This window comes from Passer domesticus, chromosome 4, assembly GCF_036417665.1.
Source record: "Passer domesticus isolate bPasDom1 chromosome 4, bPasDom1.hap1, whole genome shotgun sequence".
NCBI lineage: Eukaryota > Metazoa > Chordata > Aves > Passeriformes > Passeridae > Passer > Passer domesticus.
Window position 1 is genome coordinate 37,765,613 of NC_087477.1, and position 22,493 is coordinate 37,788,105.

General features: G+C 36.8%; 1 protein-coding gene across 1 annotated transcript in view; it reads right to left on the minus strand.

Moving 5' to 3' along the window:
• COL25A1 (collagen type XXV alpha 1 chain) overlaps positions 1 to 22,493 on the minus strand; it is a 297,126-nt gene that overhangs the window by 109,095 nt on the left and 165,538 nt on the right. The window contains exon 5 of the mRNA XM_064417188.1: positions 11,441 to 11,458. Coding sequence (XP_064273258.1) covers positions 11,441 to 11,458 — 18 coding nt within the window. The remainder of the gene's footprint in view (positions 1 to 11,440; positions 11,459 to 22,493) is intronic.

The following is a 22,493-nucleotide window of genomic DNA, read 5'->3' on the forward strand; positions in this document are numbered from 1 at the left end:
CTCATGCAGTTCTCTAGCTGAGGTTGGTATAGGGTGCTTTTTTTTTGAAACTTAAAATGCTGCTCACAAAAACCACCAGCTCACATTAGAAGCTGCAGAACTAATCCAGTACCCAGGAAAAAGCACAAGGCCCAGTGTCCCAAGCAAGAACCTGCTGAAGGGGACCTCCTCTTCCTTTCTCTTGATATTCTTTCTTTGATTAATCACTAAGACTGCCATCTTCTCCTCCCCCTTCCCTTCCTTCTACAGACAAATAAAAGGTTTTTCTTTGAAAGCCTACAAAACGACACAGACAGTCCTACAAAATTCTATGGTACACAGGATATGTGACTATGTACCCATTGCCTGAGCACGAAAAAACAAGGATCAGCTTTACTGTTTCCACAAATTAACTTAAGCAAACATTATGACTCAAATCTTTGAAGTTTCTTGTGAGTCAAGTAGCTGCTGTATGTGACAGTAAGCCAATTATATGGTGGCACAAAAAACTGGCATAGTCTTCAAGAAAAGAAAATGGCTTCTGGAAAAGTCAAAAGCCTTCTGACTTTCACTTACTGCCCAGTGCACTGTAATATGTGCATTTACTGAATCTCAGCCCTCATTGCCTTGTCCACAATGCACATTCCTGTTCTCCTACTTGTCAGATAAGCAGAAATTCACTATTAATGTTAGAGATTGTGAAAAATACAAAAGAACCCCAAATGAACAAACAAACAAACAAAAAAAAAAACCAAAAAAAACCCCAAACAACAACAAAAAAATCCACACCACAAAGGAAATGCCATTCTTGCAAACTGGTAAAACAGGACACAAAAGTACATATGAGAAAACCTAATATTGCTGTACCTATCATATTATTAAAAAAACTACCAGAGCTTCTGATTTCAATAACAGGAAGGAAGGAAGATTGTGAGGAAGATACAAACACAATCTTTGTTACTTCAAAACCACAGAAACACACAAATTTTTGGCTGGCACTCAGAACTGCAGGAAGACATAATAAAAAGCAACAGATTTGGGTCCTACAGAACCAAAATTCAGAAAACACACTGAACAGGAAGCTTTTTTTCTATTATAATTACTATTATATTTGCTATTTCCACTGCAGTCTCACGATTTTTTGGAGTTCAATCTATAATTTTTAACAATATTTTTAATTGCAACATAGTATCAGCTTTAGTGTTCAATATCTGGTTTATAAAATATCTCAAAAATGAAACACTTTTCATACAGACTGGTTGATACAGACTGGCTTCCTACTCTTTGACCCATCCTCCAGCAGATCCCTGTGTCATTAGATGTCCATCTGAGACCTGAAAAGTATCACATGCTATCTTAGAATCAGCAAAAAGTTTGGGTTGGATGGGTTTAAAGATCATTTAGCCCATCCCCCCTGCAATGAGCAGGAGCCACTTGAACTTGACCATTAAGTAAATACTTTTTATACTTCCTTTGGTAGATTTTTATCGATAGGCCAGTTCTCTCATTTATTCCTAAAAGCTTAGTAAGAAAAATGCTCCTTACTGGAAGTTAACAACTTGTTTTATTTTCAGAAACAGTAGTTCATATTCCAATGTTTCAGCTATTTTTACCCTAAAACTTGGATGGTGGATTTTGTAATTCAAACACCTCTGGTGTTTCCCTGATTTTTTACCAGCCTGGTAGATAATTCAGGTGAAATGACAGTGCCCTTTCTTTTTTTTTTTTTTTTTACTTAAAAGAACCTTTTAGTTGAGGGTGGCAGGCTGAACTTCAGATATTTTGAAGGAAACAGACAAAGGATGAAAGCAAGGGAAGGGAGGAGTTATTCACCCCTGCCACTTCACTCCCTACAGCAGAAGTACCTATGGTCATCGAAATACATCTTCCAAGCTCCCTACCCCTTTTGGATATTTCAACTTTGCTGTCTGCATTACTACTCTGTGATGGAATAGCATCCAATATGTACCAGACAGATCCTCCTTTGACCAGAAGCCGACTCTAGGAGATTTATGTACTTCATTAACAGATGCTGCACATGGTCCAGCTCTAGAAAAAAGTAGTAACTACAAAGAAACAGATGATTGAAATTCCAAAAAAAACCCCTCTGTTCATCTATTTGAAATAAGGGCTACTTTCAAAACCAGGTGGGTTTTTGAAGAATTTTGGCCCATACCTGCTATCATATCAAGGCAAATTTATAAAGCAATAAAAGCTGAACTTATGTAAACAAGCAAACCTGCACAGCTCACATCTGAACGAGGTTTTGCAGACATGTATTTCCTGTACTTTAACACTAAACCTATTTCCAGCAAGAGGATTTTAACACAGACTTTGAAATAGGGAAGGCCAATTCCATTCTTCCATTTACTGTGGTGACTCCACACCAGTTTCAGCAGCAATACTCTGAGTTTCACCCAGTATTTCAAAGGCAGGGCATACTGTCTATACACTGTTTTTTCTTTTACAAATTTTGCTACTCAGTACAGGAGATATTTTCTCTTTCAGGGTAGTAGAATTTCAAAGAAAGATTTAGATATTCCTTTAGTGTTGCCTGGAAATGCTACTATAAAATGTGACTGTGAAAGATGTGTCTTAGATTACTTAAATCATGAATCATTAAAAGAAAATGCCAGTAAAATAGTAGTACCATAGTATATAAGTACTATATACTATAGTATTTATAGTAGTATAAAGCCACAGCCATGTAAAAAATAGCACCAGGGGTAGAAAGGCTTCTGAGACTTCCACAGATTATGAGCAATAGAATCACTTCAGAAAGTAGGTAACTTTTTAAACTTCAGGGTATGCTAATGCATGGGAAGAATCTATTTCAGCAAAATACTATACATTCCTCTGAGAATCTTGTTCTTCTTTCCCTCCTATTACCCCTTACAAGTTCTGTAGTCCCTTAAATTGTTCCTGTGCATGGGCTCCATCAGTACCTAAAAAAGCCTTTTCACAAGAACTGTCTGACAAATGTAATGATAAAAGCTACACTGCACAAACCCACCTGAAGTGACCTGCAAGTATTAAGTTATCACAAATGTTTCTGAACTATTCCAGGTACAAGTCATTGCTAAAAGAGGCAAAGCTTGACACTCTAAGTCATAACTCTAATCTTGATGGGGATGTGTCAACCCTTAGTCAATGTCAAATAGTGTACAGAAAGAAAAGCACCAAAAAAGCATATGAAATAATATTTATGTTACAATAAGATAAACAAATATCAGAACAAGAACCAAATCTTTCATTTACCATCACCAATTCCCTCATCTGCAAAGGGGAAAACTACAATTATGTATTTCATAGAGCTATTTTGAGAACTGTTCAGATTTGGAGAGGTTTGAGATGGAACACCAGATAAATGCAGATGAATTTTTATATCAACTCCGAACATACACATATTTTTATATGCAGACATATGTAAAAGTGAGATGACTGAATATATTCTTGTAACGTATAAGGCTGGAAACATCTTTATACAGGAAATAATTTAAGACAACATAAAGTTTATTAAAAACAAAACTGTTTTCTCCTGAAGACTAAGAGTATGGACTACAAAATTCAGAACATCTTCAGGGGAAATTAAACACATATGTATATTTATACTTAAATGGATATTCACTGTTTTTGGCAAATGATCACTAGCAGACACACTGGGCAATATAGCTGGATTGTATTTCTGAAAATACGTGATTCTCTTACATGTTTCTCAGCAGCTCACAGCTCTTGAATATTACTGATGGATCTCAGTAAAAAACTATATTAGGAAATCCTACAGTGTTGTAGGGACAGACAAAGCATTTTTGAAACTGGCAGTCTGGATCAAAGCCCACAAACAGAATGAACACTTCCATGGTATGCTCAATAGCAACATTCCTGCCAATACACAAAATACTCCAATGAAAGTGACTGCTGCATTTTCTGCCTTTTTCTTCCTTCTTGAAACTTGACCCATACTTACAAGGAAAGAGTAACATATCAGCACAGCTCTTATTGCCAGCAACAATTCAATATAAAAAACCCCTAAAGCATTTCTACTAACCCAGCAATTTGCTTCAAGTAAAATTTCACTTCACAGGAGTGAACTTGAAAAAGGGAAATATAAATTTTGAAGGTTTCCTCTACCAGCCTGAAATCCAAATCTCCCAGGTCTGCTCAAGTTTACAGGATTTTCAAGCATCCAGCACAAAGCATCACCAGCCCCTGAAATGATAATGGCTTTCAAAGGAGCTCTGATATTTTGAAAACCTTGTAGAAGACTAATGTCTTAGACATCACAGCATTATCTTCAAGTCACAATAAACTTGATGAAATACACATTTTTATAACTCCTATTTTTTTTTTATTAAAGCTAGTGAAACTACTGGGATCTGCAACAAATTGAACTGGATTTCAAAGCTAAAATACAGCATGAAGATCACTAAAAACAATAAGCCAGCATGAGTTTAATATCAAATTAAAAACATGTGCAGCAGGATAGTAAAATCCTATATAATATTCCTGAACACAGTTCAATACGTTGCTTTGACATAATCCCTAATAGAACACAGAACACACAAGTGTATTTCTGCCATATGTAGAATAAGAGGAAGAAAATACGAAGGTCATTTGATAAAGAAATCATTTAGGAATACAAAAAGTATTTCAGAGTCCTTAATTATATTTTGACAACCCTTTGTAATGTCATAATGTAACCACAACACTAAGTTTGCAATTGCATTTTTGTACTCATGTTAAGCTAAGCAGAAGTTTACCAAATTAAGGCTTGAAAGTAATTTTTGGTTCACAGTTTCTCACTTTCTGTTAGAAGATCTACTATGCCCTGGTGACAGCTGGAACTTCTAGATGAATAGATGGAATGCTAATGTGTGATTCCCTATCACATTTATACTGGCATAAGTAATCAGTGAATCAGATCTTCATGTTTCTTTTATGAAAACAAACCCAATTCTTTTAAAAAATTAATGATTCCACCATAAAGAAAAGTTGGTAACATCCTACAAATAGAAAGTTCTCATGCATATTTTCTTTATAGTTTCAAATATTAGTTTTATGCATTGTCTAATTTTAGGGACTGTTTTTTCACACTAACTGTATCATAAATTTTTGCTATGTGAACTATGACATGAAGAGATCAGCTTCTAAAAGTTTTGCATCAATCTGTTTTCTAAGCCCATCTTCTAAGCTTTCTTTATCTTTTGCATACAGCTACTTCCAAAGGAGATCTGTTGATTCAGTAAAAGAAGCCACCTTCATAGGAGCAGAATTTATTTTACAAGCACATCCAGAGCTGATAATTATGCTGCATTCTTTCCACAGAATTCTATACAATGAATATTCTTGTTTTTCTATCTGTAGAAAATCAAAACCTAGACTGAATTGGTAATTGTCAAATCAACAGAATTCAAGTCTGATACTTTCTGAATCAAGCAAGAAAATAAGAAATAAATTATCTGTTCCAGGAAATGCTGTGGAACATCTGAACATCTTGCTATTTCAGCACCAGATAGTTACTGAGATTTTAACTCAAAAGCTTGCCTACCAGAGTAGGTAAAAGAACACAGTAGCACAGTTGGGGTAGGAGTCTGGCCTTCTCTTGGTGTCAGATCCTGATGAGTACAGCTCTGAAAAGTCTAATTATCTCTAACTTAGTTCACTTAGCAGGGTACTGCGGGGAGATCATCAATCTGCCATTAGAGGGTCCTTTGCAATTCCTGACAAAAGGGTGGGAAAAGACAAGTAAAAATTATGTTGAAAGCAGAGCATAGTATCAAATTTTAAAATTTTTTTTTGGTTGCTGCTTGGAACTTTTACTCTCCTCTGCCTTTTTAAATTATGTGTGGTGCTCCCTTTGTCTTGGTACAACAGACAGTTCAGAACAATTTTTCCCTAAATCTCCAATTCTGTGCTCTCTTCTTTACAAAGCAAAGAATCCTCTTACTTGCACTAATACTGTCTGCTTAGCCAAGAAAACCATTTAATATTCACAGCTCTTCTGGTTTACACATGTGCCTAATCCTACCAGGGGAAACTGAAGTGTTTTATATTTGAAAGTGCTCATTGCTGTTGTCAATGCCTTTTAACAAAATTAACTTCTATTTTATTACATATGAAGCTGAGAAAGCATCATGCTTAAAAACAATTAAATGCACAATCTCCTTCTGAGAAGACACATTTCTGGCTTCTTTTGTGTCATAAACACTTATGTATACAGTAAATGAAGTTTTAAGCATGATTCCTCCTCTTAACATTCTCTGATGTGGTTCCTTTTAGCAACTAACATAAAATGAAAAGCCATGAAAATGGCATTTGTTTCTTCTTGTTCACAAATCATTATGGGCTGTTTCCTAAAAAGGTCTCACAATTTCAATGGTGTTCACAAATGCTATTACCATTTAAGAAAGGAGAATGGCAACTAAACTCAAGCTCTGCCTGTTTAAACACGTATGAAACAGTTGTTTATTTATGTGATGCCCTCAGATTAATTTCTGATCTCATAATTTACAGTAAATTGTTATTAGCAGCAAAGGTATCAAGGATTTATCTTCATTATTTGTACACAGAAAGAAAAAACTTTCACAAGTCTGCTACCTAATGTTAATAAATTGTTGAAGTTTGACAGTAAAATCTGACCTGCAACTTCTATGTCAAAAGCAGATCAGCATTTGTATAATCAGACTGAGTCATACAATTCTTCAGCTGGATCAGAAGTTTAAAAAGGAGCATAGGGTATGAGTTTCTAGGAGAAATATCCCATAATATCATTCTCAACACTGAGAACAGCTGATGGCCAGGGTACAATCACTGGGATTCTCCCAGGAACAGTAACTTTACTGCACTGGGTATCTGAAAGTGAACTATTGCTTCAGTCTTTGGCTGATTTTTGTCCTTCATAAGTGTATTTCTTGCCTCTTTCCCCCACTCTCCATGCAAGTAAAGAGTCTTGAGGCATTCATGAGAGGAAACTGCTAGAAAAAAAGGAATGTGGAGTTCACACCTCAATTTATGGTGATCAGAACAAAAGAAACATGTCCAACTCTAACAACACTCTAACACTCTGCGGCACTGATCAATAGGACATTAGGTACCTTGCCCATAGTTTAAAAAGCCATAAAAACACATACACAATCACTTGATGTTATCAACTGCCCCACTACTGAATGGCATGGACTGAGAGCAATATTTAACAGGTTGTGGAATGCAGATGGCTATTCAAAACTACCAAAACTGAAAGCGAAACTCAACAGGAATTAAAATACATTTTGTTTATACATCCCCCTTTCCCATCCTTCCTACAGTCAGATACTCTTTTCTAAGATCTAGGAGTCTCCCCATCATCACAGTGTTCTCTAGGAAGTGATAAATATCTTCCCTAGACTGCTGCCTTCCAAACCCACTCAAAACTAGGGCCTGTGGCCTCCTGTGTTTCTCTGTCCTGTGACAAAAACCAGAAAACTAAAAGTTAAAATGGTTCCCACCAGCACTGTTGACAGCACAAGCCAGTAATAGCCAGTTTAACCATGAATCAGAATCTCTGTCATCAGAAATTAAAAATACTCCAGCCACATACTGTGATGCTTGATGGTGAAAAAAAAAAGGCACACATACATTTGTCACCACAATTGCTATGGAAACCTTTATCACGCACCAGGCACTGGGAAATTTCAGGCTGTTACAGCATCACATCCACGGACGTGTCACACAAAGGAAAACAGGAATCTCATGAAAACAAATATGAATCATTAACATTTTGTCCATTTCTAATGCAGATTTGGACAGCTGCCAAAGAGAAAGGAGAAGCATCTGTGAGGCTGCTATATGTCAAAGTCCCACACAGAGAGTGCTCATGTATGCTGACATGAGAGACAAAGCATGTTGTGCTAGAGATGGGCCAGGGAGAGGATACTGCCCCAAAGAAGGAAACTGCTGGCTGGCTGAGACCAAATCAAGCAAAACAACACCCTACCCCACACTTAGAGTCTTTAATAGTTTTAGTTCAGCAAGATTTTTTAAAAGGATTGTTTTGTCTTCCTTCACCATGATACTAAAAGCATGGCTTCTAGTATTTACATGAACCTTACCTCTAAACAACAAAAAAAGGTTAAAATAGCCAGCCTTCTCTCTTTACCCAGATAGTACATTTCTTATGGAATTAACATTAGATTAGAAGCTAAACTTCATTCTCCGACAAGCAAGAATACTTCCATTATTTGAAAAAGAGAAAGTATGGGCAGAATTTGGTTGTATAGATTTACTGGGAAAAGAGCCCTTTCTGGTTCAAGCTAATCTAAATACATATTTATATTCCAGATAAGAAAATGCAGATATTGTTTTGGGTCACTCAAGAGTCAGAATTTAATTTCAGCAAAAATATTAAAGATTTCATTACTTGCCCTTCTGCAGAAGAACACAGCTTACATGGTATTTAAAGCAGTAAGAGACTTTATTTTTTTAAAGATTAGGCTAGAAATTCTTTAGTTTTTTATTGTGGTCTTTACTTTTCAGAGATGTAACAAAACCATAAGCTTTTTCTGGAAGAAAAAAATTTTTAAAAAGCTGCCTGTAAGTTGTAATAAAGCTTGCTGTTACTTAAAATGGGAAAATTTGAAGCAAAATTATCTTTTGAAACATTATCTTTATCTTGAAGAAAATAAGCAGTAAAAAAAAAAAAATGGTAAGAGGATGTGCCCAGTAATTAGGTGTGTGTTAGGTGAGTACAGTGTGTACTTTATACCATAGTGAAAAAGAATAGGAGTTAATAAAATAGTGAGGACAGAAATTATTAGAATTTATCCCTGACCTTAACATAGACTTGCATGGCTAGGACACCAGAAACTTCCTAAGTGCTTCTCCAATCAGCATAACAATTTTGTTCTTTGAAGCCAGGATAACCAAAGTAATCAATATTTTAAATTTTGAATTTCTCATGGATGCAGTTAAGACCAAGGAAATTGCTGACAATAATAATAGGCTGGAATTTCTGCATTACTTATGACATGCCAAGGGGTTTTGATTTATTTCATCTGTATGGGAACAAATTCTGTTTTTAGTAAATACTTTTGATTTTTAAAAGTCTTGAGATTTTCAACCACAGCTTCCAATATTTAAAAATTCCAATTTTAATATTTAAAAAATGCTGTCTCACCAAGTTATTTGGACCTGAGTTTCAGTTTAAGGGGATAAACTTCTGAATGTACAGCCTGCCTGTAGTTGCCCAAGACAGGTACATATCAACACTGGCTAGAAAGCAATTCAGCAGAAGGGTTATCTGATTCAGTAGCTGCCTACAGTCAGAATCTGGAATGAAGAGGCACGAATGTGCACAGCTAGTGTCATGTGAGAGATTCCCTAGGTGTCCAAGACAGCTGCCTGTGACTGACAGCTACAACCACAGCCCAACACAGACTCCAGCCCGTGTACATAAAACAGCCAGCGGCTGAGGCCAGAGACGCTGGATCAATTCAACAGCAACAAATGCCTGAATGCACACAATGGAACAGAGCCCAAGAGAGTTTGCCATGAGCTGAACACCTTTCTAGGTGCACTGAGTATTGGCTTAACCTTCACTGACTGCCAGGAGTGCTCGCACACCTGGTAGGTCAATACCTACACAATGCAAGCTTCTGGGTTTAGGCTTTTTAATGTAAAGCTGAACACGACTCTGTTTCATGCCCTTATGTCTTCCCACCAGTGCTCCCAAAAGAATTATTCCTGGACTCAATCAGCCAGTCGAAATGACTGAGTACACACATATCCTCCTGACACAATAAGAGCACCTTGAGCTGAAAAGGAGGAAAAGGCATTATTAAGGAAAATGGTACATGTTGATGAGGACAATGGTGATGACCCAGAGGTGAGCATTTCCACTGGGAGGAATTACTGAAGTTAACATGTAAGAATTCTCTCTCAAAACAATATGGGAAACATTTTTAGAGGGCTTTTTCTTTGGTTCTCACCTCACTTCTCTTACACTCATGATGAGATTTCTCTACCTTTCTGCCCTTGAAACACCACTGAACGCTGCCATCTCCATGGTGGTTCCTTGCTTACAGCTATCCCAGGGCATTTCATGTAGAGATATGAGCTCCAAAGACTGAGCAGCTCTTTAGGAGCATTAGGCAAGAGACACTGTCTAAGCAACTGAAATGTGGGAAGTGGGGGTCCAAACCCAGAAGGAAAGGACACGGGTGGCAGCACAAGTTAACATCAACTAGAGGGCAGCCCACAGGCTCAAGAATCAGCCTCAGGTCCTCAACAGAGCTTGTTCAGAGCTACAGTGCCACACAGAATTACAATCTCTCTCTTCACCAACCCCCAGCAGCACAGAGGCTGAAGATGCTTCTCTGTGTAGTCCATCCATCAAGAGCCTGTTGTGAAACGTACATGCCATGGGCAGCAGTCATCTCCAGTACCATATGTATTTCTTACACAGTTCTGTTAAATGAAGCCTGGCACTGCAAGGATACTGTGCATTCAGGCCAAGTGCTTTGAGGGTTTGTAAATCAATCAGTCTTTGAACAGAAAATGATGTTTAGAAACTAAAAAATCTAAAATAAATGCTTGCAGCTCATAATGAAAATCTTAATTTTAAAAAATTGCCAGTCAATATGATGGTAAAACTCTAATATTCAATTATGATTCTGAAATGCAAAAGGCCCTCATAGAAATCCTGGTTTGGGCAAGTAAATTGTGCTAAGACAGTTCCACAGAGCAATGCTTATTTCCCACAAAGCATATGGAGCATACAAAAAGCCCAAGTTTCTCAACTGATTTCACTAACTAAGTATGACATTGGTATTGGCTTAGTAATTTATTTGTTTTTCGTATTTCCTTGCTCTTCCATATTTTTATAGCACTCAAATAATTCACATTTCAATTTTGCTATATGTAATGTTTCCTTTCTGCTGGTCTATTTCTTCCTTAGAACTGAAGTTAGATCCCTAGATTTCCACATCTTCAATTACAGCTCACAAGACAAAGTTCTACTATTCTTAAATAAAGTAGAACTAATTCAAAGCAGTGTATCTAATTAATCAAAACAGCTAGCAGTGCAATATTTAAAATAACTGAGGTTCTGCCTGGATTATAGCAACATTATTAGCATGTGATTAATAAGCAGTTGAAGTATTACATTTGCTACACATTTGCTAAGTTATTTCATCTTGCTTTAAAGTTTGGTGGCAAAGTTTCAAGCCATAGTTAGGAGATTTGCTCTATTCAGTATTATGTTGTTAACCCCACCATCTGGTCAGACAGCTGAGGGAACTTAACCATATGTGGGGGGCATATTTCTCTCTTGGGAAATATTTTTCTTAGAGAATTATGCAATGGTTATCAGTTTCTATCTTACTACAGTAGGATAAAAAAATATACTAAAATACTTTTTTAGACAACCTGAGCTCAGTGGCCCCTGTATTTAACTTTTAATTATGTAAGAAAATAAGATGGCACTTACTTGAGGACCAGGCTGACCCTGAAAAAAAACAAGAAAAACAAAAGGTTATGGAAAGTTATGAGAAGGATGAACTCCTTAAATAGTACAAAATAGTTACAGTGATCTCTAATAAGGAGCTAACAAAATATACACTGCACTGACATCAGATTTTGGATTCTTAGGTTGATATTGAATTTGAGTGTTTTAATTCAAACTGATGAACTTTCTTGCAACTAACTGATTTTAGAAATAAATTACAATAACATATCAAAACTGCATTTGAGAAACTTCTTATTTTAGATATCATTAACAATTTGGAAATGATAGGAGGACTTAACTGATAGTTCTCAAGTGAGAAAGAAGCCAGAGGTGCTGAGCTGATTCAGAGCAGGTATTATGAGTTTTTCTCTTTCATTTCTTCATTATGGCTCACCTCCATACTTCAAGGAAATGCTAATTATTTACTACTACTGCTTATTGAATGAACAAAGTCTCAAAACTGGAGGAACACACTGCTGGACAAACAGTAGTCTTTTTGCCATTGCTACAGTCACCAGCATTTTACGCAAGTATAAACCACTATTTAAACCAGCAGTTGTGGAAGGTCTGAGATGAACTTTTGTCAGTCAATCCAAGAAGACAGCTGATACATTTCCTCTCTCTTATTTATCAACACCCCCTTTAGATCACCCCTGGACAAGTGGAGAGGCACCCTTTGCACACTGAGGAACTGTATTTCTTTTTGCTGCAAGCCCTTACAGAGTAGAATTCCTATCCCTAATTTCCCTAGACCAGAAAAGCCAATGAAAGCCATGAATTATTTTAGTGCCCTTAACAGAAATTACTTGCATGAAGCAGAACTATTTTAGCAAACAGTACAGTAGCTGTGACTATAAACAACATGACCCAGACAATCAGCTCACACTGTAAGACAGAGAAAAATAATTACATATTTCTCCTTAGAGAGAATTCCTTTAAATGCCTAGGGCTAGCTTAGCTTCTGGTGTTTTATGACAATTAAAATAATACTTCAGTTAAACTGAAAATATGTTTCCTTTTGTTGACAGAAACTGAGCACGGAGACTTCTTTGAAATCTTATAAAACCACTTCAGCTGGAAGGTACTTCTACAGAGAGCTGAAACTTTTCTGTCTGAACATCAGAAAAAACTTTTTTACTGTTAACCAAGCATGGGACCAGGGGAGATCATGGAGTTTCCATTTTTGAAGACAATCAAAAACCATCTAGACATGATCCTGGGCAAACTGCTTGAGATAGCTCTACTTGAGCAGAGAGGTTACACCAGATGACCTCCAGAGCTCCCTTCCAACTTCAACCATCCTGTGATTCTCGGCAGTTTTAGATAGGGTGGGAGGCAGAAGCATTTCAACTGGGAACAATTATCAACAAGACAAGCAAATGAAGAAATGCTTTTTGTAGTGACTAATAAAACTTGTGCCAATTAAAAACCACAAGAAAATGGTATTTAAATTCACAAAAAGCTTTTAAAATATTTTTAAATATATGGCATTGTGTTACAGAAGAATAATAGTAAAATACAAAATTATTGTGGCTATCTAATCTTTACACTGATTGCAGCATAAAGTATTTCTTGTTGGGGATGCTGCAGTTTTCTATTCATTCCTTAGAACAAAACTGCATCATAGAGAATATAAAAAATCCCAAACTTAGTGGCTGAGGTTGGCAGTTCAAATATTAGCTAAAACTTTCTGAGTTGGTGAGCTTGATGAAGTTACACATCATGCCGGGTTAATGAATATGATTGAGACTCCTGAGCACTCATATATTACCTCCATCTTCCCCTCACAGCAGGTTTTAAGCTATTTTATGTTATGCCTGATCTTAAAATCATCAGGAATTGCTTATAGATGCAGTACTGGGCAGCTGGTACAATAAAATTGTATCAATTATCTAAACGGAGGTCTGTGCCTGCTAACTTTATACATAAAATTTAGAACACATTTGCTCACAAAAATATCTAAAGCTGCAATAGATTTTGACCAAATCATTAAAGGCTGTCTCCAACATATGTGTGTATATATATAAAAGCCAAAACTTAAATGACGGTCTGAAATTACCAAAATCTTATTAAAAAGAGTTGATTTAAAGCTGTAGAAAGCAAATAAACTGAATATATGCATATATATTTTAACAATGAGATATGAAAATTCACTTTTTTTCCTTCATCTAAGACACAGAGGCTGCTAAGGGTCCACATGGTATATGCTATATGTATGATACAAGAGACATACACACATAACACAAACATATCCTGAACTGAATATGAGGTGAGGGTTGCAATCACGCTCCCACAAAAGTGTTTTATACTCTCAACAGCATCACTGCTTTGCCTTTCTGGTACTGAGCATTTATAATTACTCTTCTTTCCTGTCTCCAATACAGAAAAAGCTGGAAAATGAATTTTATAGGACAGTTTCTTCAAGTAGACGGAAAACTCTATGAGATATTAGGGCATATAATCACTGCATTACTCTTAGTTTATATATGCTGCCAATATTACAATTATCTTGCATTTAGCCATAAATGCAGATGCTGAACACAATAGTACTCAAAAGCAAGATGATTTTAACCCCTTGGCTATTAGCTCCTTCAGAAGGAAATTTGCATTAGTGAAAGTATTATTTTCTGTTTTTTACAATGGTTTCTAATACTTCAGTCTTATCTACTCCTTGCCCTACTATCCACTGCAGTTACAATAGAATTTTCCCTCCTCAAAAGTGATCCAGTAAGTAACACTACCCAGAGGGTGCAGCAAGCACTGAGTTATGAACTCATCAGCTGTTCTTACAAAGGTATGGGTAGAAAAGCATCACAACACTGACATTTTTAATTGGAAAGGGTTATTGTCACACAACAGCAATTCAGTTAGGGGCTGTTAATGTTGCCTTCTCTTGTTTTTGCATGTCAGGAAGAAAGCTCCTTAAGTTACTTTGGTGTTCATTAAAAAACTCTCTAATATGAATTCAATCTGATATCATAACTCATTGGAGCAAGCTCAATCTCAATTTATCTGCTTGCATTCCCAAAATGGCCTCAGGACTGCTGAAATCAGTCTGGTTCACTGCTGCATAAATCACCCCCAGTTCATGTTACTTGTGGATTGAAATGTTTTTGCTGTCTTTCTCTAAATTTTAGATAACAAACAGGGAGAAAATACTGTGCAAGACTGAAAAGTCAGCATTACTCTGATTTTTGTTTAATGAATATCTCTTTATTCAAATCTGTTACATACTCTGAAATTGATTAATTGATTCTAGCTACCAACTAATTGCTGTGTTTGCAGGCATTTAGGGATCAGTCCCACCACCACTGACTGATTAGGTGCATTTTGGTGGCTGGTGCTTTGAACACCAGATTATTGTTCATATACTTGATTACCGCAACTAAATGCTCCTTTTTATATTATTACTACAATGGGTATAGCTGCATAATATCTCATGGTTTCAGTAAAATCTCTAGAACAATTTTCCCTTCTATATTCCTATTTACTGGCTTAATACACTATTTTGAGACAAACAGAGGGATTTGGCAACCTATTCTAATTGCCATGATGGAAGGTCTTCTACTGTCGTCAGTTAATCCCTTCCTAGAAATTGAAACCAATATTAGCTGCTGATATATAAACGATATTAAAACAAAAATCAAAAAATCTATGGTGCAACTAAAGTCAACAGACAAGTTATCAATCCCATAAAAGAGATTAAAGAAAAGCTTATTGACTGCATGGTGTAACCTTAAAGACAAGTTACTTAAAAGTAGAAAGAAACCTCAAAGAGCAAAGAAAGAGGAGAAAATGAAAGCTGACACTGCAAGTAAACAAGTTGAGCTTGCAAAGGAAATGGAGCTTGTAGTAAGTAAAAGGATAGAAAAGAAAATAGGTATCCAGGGTATCAGTGAAAAGAGGTGCCCTGGGAAGGGAGAAAAGAGAGGGAGCAAAAGGAACTGCAAGAGAAAGTGCCAAAACTGGATTTTCACACCTTTTTGCCATGGTGTTAATCTTTAAAGAGCTGGGAACATAAACTTCCAGGCTCATACATCTAAACAAAGAGCTGTACAAATATACACTTAGGTACAAATGTGTTAACAAATGCACTGTATAAAATTAAATGTTATTTCTAACTTAATTCAAGCAGCATATCCCTAATGAATACCCGGAATATCAAACAAATGCATTTATTATGGTACATGAGGCTGTTCAGATTTAATCAGCCAACACAATCCAGGCACAGAAATTAAAACACAAAAATTAAGAATTTGTGAAAGAAGGAAGAGTCACAGAAATGTAGTCAGCAGTGATATCCTGCTGTTTGAAAGGCACCACCAAAGTACCCTTGAACGGAGCAGCCAAGGAGGAACATCTGCCTTCCAATCTAATTCAGACAGAAAATGAGAAGTGAAGAGGAAGAGCAGGGCTGACCTCCATTTCCTTGCATAGGCACAAAAGACTGAAGTGCCTTTTCAGCAACTTGTTAAAAATCCATGCTACTGGATTGCTACTGCTATGCTAAGTTATGCTGAAGGAAGCCAGTATTTGACTAATACATATTTCAGCATAAGTAATTTTAGAAAGCAAAGAGGGGAATATGTGAAAGACCTAAATTATACTGGTTTTGAACAAATCACCTACCAGCTTTCCATCCATACCAATCGGACCCTGGGATAATCAAAAGTCAAAACAAAATGGAACAGTTAAATCAGAGTAACACTGAAGATGAGGGGGAAAAACAGACTTGGGGAATACTGTGGACTTTAGAAGATGAGTAACTGTGTCAGCAGCTAAATGCAATACATTTTGAGAATGAAGGCACAGAAAAGAAACAACAAAAGAAGCAGACCTAAGACAGAATTAATAAAAACAGCATGGTGGGAAGTTGCCAGGCAATAGCTGATGTTTAACAAAAGACAGGTTCAACATGCAATGAAGGAATTGTTATTCTGGCAAATCACAGTGGTCCAACATAACCAAACATATGAAATAATGCATCTTGCTTTACTATTTTATTTCTGTTATTTCTTTAAATAACAGAAAACAGCTACTTACTTAGCCCATTTATTTACATGGTTGCAACATAAATTCTCATAACTAATCTGTATTTAAATTAACATTATAGAAACTATTGTAAATAAGAAACTTTAGCTCACACCATCCACAGGGATACTAAAGATTTCCACATACACTTTCTCTGAGAAGTCCGGTATCTTACCCACTTTCTCGTTTTTCCTTTGGGAAACATGGTATTTTCCTCACTAGTACTTCACAAGTTACTTATTTTCTTAAGAGTCCAGAAGCTGTTTGCAGTTATATGAATGCAAATTATGTAAAGGATTTAAAGTGGATGTGTACTGCTGTAATGAGTAATTGGTCTTGTATCAACTGCCTGTTTAGGTGATCAGAGGAGAAAGAAGAGGGCTAAAGAAAGTTGGATTAATTTTAAATGTGATGTTTATTTGCCATGTCTTCTGACCATGGGCAGTCAGGTTAACTTTCAGTGGCAATGGAATAAGAGCAGGCAGAGTTTTTTCTGCCCTTAAATGAATGTTTTAAGCTGAAATCGTGAACTCTCGGGTATTTGCCCTATGCAAAGTGGGACACTTTATGTCTGCTGAAGAGAAGCTTTCTCTTAAATGCATCCAGACTTTCCCCCTGGAGCTTCACAGGCACCTCTCTCCAGTCTGCCCCTCCTAAGCACAGAGTCCCTAGGGCTGACTGCTCACACTGCTAGATTTGGATCACTGCTGCTGAGGAGAGAGCACATAACATATTGCTGGCTTTATGTTGATCTATTTTATCCTTGCTGCATTTAGCCCCCTTCCTAAGCACTACTTTGGATTGTGAGCTAACAATCAGTGTAAAAGTTTAGGCTAAATCAGGTCTGCAGGGGTTCTGGTGACTACTTCATAGAGGAGTGCATATTCATACCTTCTGCACTGTGACTAATAAATAATAACATGTACTACATATAGGTAGACATATAGTGAGCTAGTTCAACCAGCTATCAAGAAAACTACAAGCACTATGAAAAATTGCTGCCATATCATCCTGTGAGTTCCCTAAGTATCTGTCTTCTCTCACCCTAGATCCTGGACCATGCCAAAAATTCCAAACATACTTAACATGAACCGGGGCATCAGCTGGATGCACACATTGTCAAACTCATTATTTTTGGTACAGTATTGGCTTTGTGAGAAGCCCGTGCACTAACCTACTTGTCAGACCCAATAACAAGTTACTGGGTCTGGGAAGCCCTGTGGGAATAAAATGCCTTACCTCACTTTCCTGCCAGCCCTCACTGTGGTTTCCTGTCAGATCATGAGTGGGTGACATGCTGAGAGTGCAAAACAGGTCAGCAGCATCCTGGTTGTCTGCATGGCCACTACCTCATTTATGTGCTGACATCCTACGGAAGTTTGTGACTGCTGGGATGACCTACTCTATCTTTCAGGTGTTATCTCTGAGTCCTTCCCTGGTAGCAAGGAAGAAGAAAGCAACACTATCCAGTGGATTAAAATGGTAGAACTTTTATTATTATGTTTCCTCCGTGCCTCTTGATTCCACACACGCAGCACACACATAACACTTACTAATTTTCTCATAATTATTAAGCAAATTTCTAAATACTGTTCTATACACCCCCAAAATTATGGCATTTCCAAGTTATTAATTATCCCAGATTTTTTCTAGCACTGGGTACTACCGGATATTTACCTAGTAATATTTACACACACAGTCTGCTGCAGGTACAGAAACAAAGTCTGAGCTAAACTCTGGCTATGAATAACTTTACTTCTCAAAAACAAGCTAGAGATATTACCTGTTAAAACATTCAACAGAGAGATCATGGTAAGCATATAAAGTTTCTCTCAAGGCTTTGTGGGACAGCAGATAAGTTTAACTGTTAGGTCCATTGGAAGCTTAGCCCAAAAGACTTAATTATTATGAATGAATGCAGAAAATAATTATCCAAGTATTTGTAGAAGGAAGATTAGGGGGTTAAACTGGCTTACAGAGACCATTCAACAGCTCTTGCACCTGTATTAGCGCTTGTATTGTCAATATAAGCACTGTTTTTAGGGAATGTTTCTTTATAATAGGAAAAAAACCTCAAACTATTTGTGCTCCTTTACAATGACAGGTGTTTTAAAACTACTGTTGGATTTTTGCCTGCTCTGTATCCATGCTACATAGCTCCTGTACTTGAAATAAAGGAATATACGTAGTATCTCAAAGAGTCTCTGAAAAAAGATTCAGAAATTCCCAGCAGACTGCAGAGAAGCATCTGCTTCTCTACAGGAATGGAAAATAATAGGAATTTCTCCCATGACTCCATTTTTACCAGGGCTACTTGGTCTGACATCTCAAAATGTCTTCTGGGATTTGCTTTGTAGAATACAGGAAGAAATCAAAACTGTCTTGAGACACAATGCCTTCCAGAAGAAAAAAATACTGTGAAACAGAATACTGTTCCTTCATTATAAAAATACTGACTCTAACAGCCAAATACAACAATTTCCTTCTTTCCTCAATTACTTCTTTCTAGTGTTAGAAAGAGCGAGAGAGTACTTTTTAAAAACCAGAAAAGAATAGAAACTCTACAAAAAAAATACAGGCTGGATGACAAAGATGAGCTGAGTCCATGATGTTGCTTCAGGATGCACTAAGAAAAATCCTATATATGACAATATTTATTGAAATTCATTACAAGATTGCACTGGAATTCCAAGTAATTTTCTTGATATAAGGAATATTTAATTTTTCATTAATTTTTAAAGAAAGAATTCAAACCAAAGTCCATCTTTGACTTAAACATTAATGTCTACAGAGTCATGCTATGTAGATCAAACCACTTTCTATAACATAACTGCCACTACTGATTAGCAAGTAATTTTTGTCAAGATGCACCAAATACATGGTCTTCCCTAACATAATCTCGTACTGCAGACAAGACAATGAATCATGAAGAACTGGATGGGTAGGTTTAAACAACACATGTACACTAAATATTTTTTCCCTTAGTGTAGACAGCACAGATGGTATTAAAAGTGTTTCTTCTGGACTGTGAGATTTCCCTCTAGGTTTCCACTACCACTTTTAATGGATGCTATGGCTGGATGCTGCAGGTTTTCGTGGAACAGAGTTAAATTTCTTTGCAGCAGTTCATGTGGGGCTGCATTTCTGCTGAAAACGGTATTGATTATAATATAGAGATGAGTCAGTGAGTGCTGAGCAGTGCTTATGCAGCATCAAAGCCTTTTCAGCCTCTCAGCCCACCCAAAGAGAGAGGGGACTGGGGGTGCACAAGACTTGGGAGGGGACACAGCTGGAACAGGTGATCCCAACTGATGCAACAGATATTCCATACCACAGTGCATCATGCTCAGCATATAAAGCTGGAGGTAGAAAAAGGAAGGAAGCTTACATTCAAAGTGATGCCTTTGTCTTCCCAGATAACCACTAGGTGCGACAGGGTCCCGCTCTCCCGAAGATGGCAGAATGCCTGCCTGCCCATGGGAAGCAGTGAGTTAATTCCTTGTTTTGCTTGGCTTGTGTGCACACCTCTTGCTTTAACTATTAAACTTTCCTTGCCTCAACCTACAGGTTTTCTCAATTTTAGTCTTCCAAATCTCTCCCCCATCCCACCAGGGGAGTTTGAGTGAGCATCTGTGTGGGTGCTGAGTTGCCAGCTGGGTTTAAACCATGACACTATTTACTTACACTATTACATGCACTTCACCCACCACCCCCCACCCCCAGAATCCTCCAAAGTAGTTTGTACGGTAGATTTCTTTTTTTCCAAGTAGTACCCAACTATTTACCTAGCACTTAACCACATGTGTAGAAACCCTATTATGGACAGGGACAACACATGAGAGATAAGAGAGTATGAGTGGCATTTCAGGCTGGTTTTGCACCAAGTAGCTTCCACTCCTCAAGAATACTGAAAATAGGATGTCTCTCAAGGAAAAATAAGTTCAGTGCTTCACAAAATCAGCTGTTTTCCATTTAAGCAACATATTTTTTCTTTTTTTGTTACTCTGCAGGTAAATATTTTAAGGATTTTAGGGTTTTTTGTTAGAAAGTGAATATGTAAGCAAGGGCATCAGAAACCTTTGGAGAGTTTCTGTCAAATATATGACAAATGTTATTACTCAAGGCACATTTAATATGATAATAATTTCTTCAGAGATTTCTCACTGAAAAGGTAAGAAAAGATATCATATGTTGAAATTTACTGCGTGATAAAGGAATCCTCCAAGCAAAGAAAAAAAGAAGGTATGGATTATCTTCTTACTCTTAACTTCTCCACTTATACTTCAGTGATCTTTTTCAATGAAGAAGTATTTATCAGAACACTGAGTTGTGAGCCAGCACAAATAATAAACAGAAAATAGATATAATTTTTATAAGCTAATAAACCACACCCTATACAAAGGTGTTTTTTCATTTGATCTTTTGTTTGTTTTGATTTGTTTTTTTCAGAAATCAGAAACTCTTATCCTGACAAAATTATGTGACTATTTTTTTTTACATTTATAAACTATCTAGTATACATGCAATTGTTAGATTGTTACTTGCAGGTGCCTGAAAATCTCACACGTTAATATACACACAATTGGAGATTCAGGAGGAAGCGCACATCAGCTTCACAGCAGTTTTATGAGCTGCATGCCAGTTACTATGCCAGACTTAGCTTAAAAATACCTATGTGGAGGAGAAAAAAAAAAGAACATTTGTCTCAAGCTGCAGGTTTGCACATCATCCCGACTATGCTCTGGTGAGGTGAAAGATGACACACTGTCTTTTCAAGACACCTATTTCAGTTTTAGATTGCTAGAAGTCAAAAAAACCACCACTGTCAGGATTTGTCAACATGATACTATTAAAATGATTAATTTCTTTCTTTCTTTAAATGATGCATTTCTTTTTTTCTCTGTTTAATTATAGGTTTACGAAGGATGACTATATTAAATTTAATATAGTATTCCTAGGAAGGATATAAAATTCCTAGCAAGTCTGATGAAATTCCTTTTCAATGAAATTTTGCTTTAGAGCTGTGCAAACAATAAGCACAGGTAAGATCATCAACAAGTTAAATCTCTTCTATTGATGAAAGATTATTGCTTCTTTTTCAATGACTGAAATTTATTTCTGTTAAGATCAGTGGGACACAACAGCCCAGGTACAGAAGTCACTTGCTCCATGTGTGGGAAAAGAAAAGTGCACTAAATCAACCTGCAACAAGTTTCTCTTCCCAGCAGTCAGGATATTACTGAAAAAAAACTCCAACCACACACAAAAAAAATCCAGATTGCTTGGGCATGAGAAATACTTACTGGAAAAAGAACAGACTAGAAGAGTACAAGAAAGATGAGCTGAGCCTCTCTAAAACCCCTTTACTACAAAAAGCAAAGTTACTGACAATGACAAATGAATCACTACAAGGCTCTTTCAAAAAAGTCAATTTCAGAGTTTCCAGAATTCTTCCCTCAAGCAGTTTGTATCAGTTACTACCTTAGACATAAAATTCAGCTAGATGGATCATCACCTGGAGATTGCCAAGTATAACTGTGTTCTGAGGTAGAGAGGTAGAGGTTTAAATGAAGTTGGTTTCTTTAAAAACAAAATCGACAGTGCTGTTAGGCTGCTTGATTTTCTTGACCAGAAACTTATGTATCCCCATCTTAACTACTAGGGACTTGATCACATTCAGCCTTCAGAAACACCTTGTTTTTCCTAGACTCATTCAAAACACTGGTGCAAAATTAATCATTCAAGAACTGAACTACAAACCCCCCTAAAAACAGCTCACTGATTTAATTCTCATGGAAAGGCTTTCTTAACACCTTGATAGAATTATCCTGTAATCTCACTTGTTTGCAAGCCATGTATCAACTCTCTTATGTAAAAAATTCCTACAAGATCACTTTTATCAAATCAACAAGCTTCTCAAAGCATACCATGGAAGCACAAAAGAGTCCTGGAAGCCAAGTCCTGATAAAACCTGGAGAGTGATGACTTGCAGCACCACGATTAT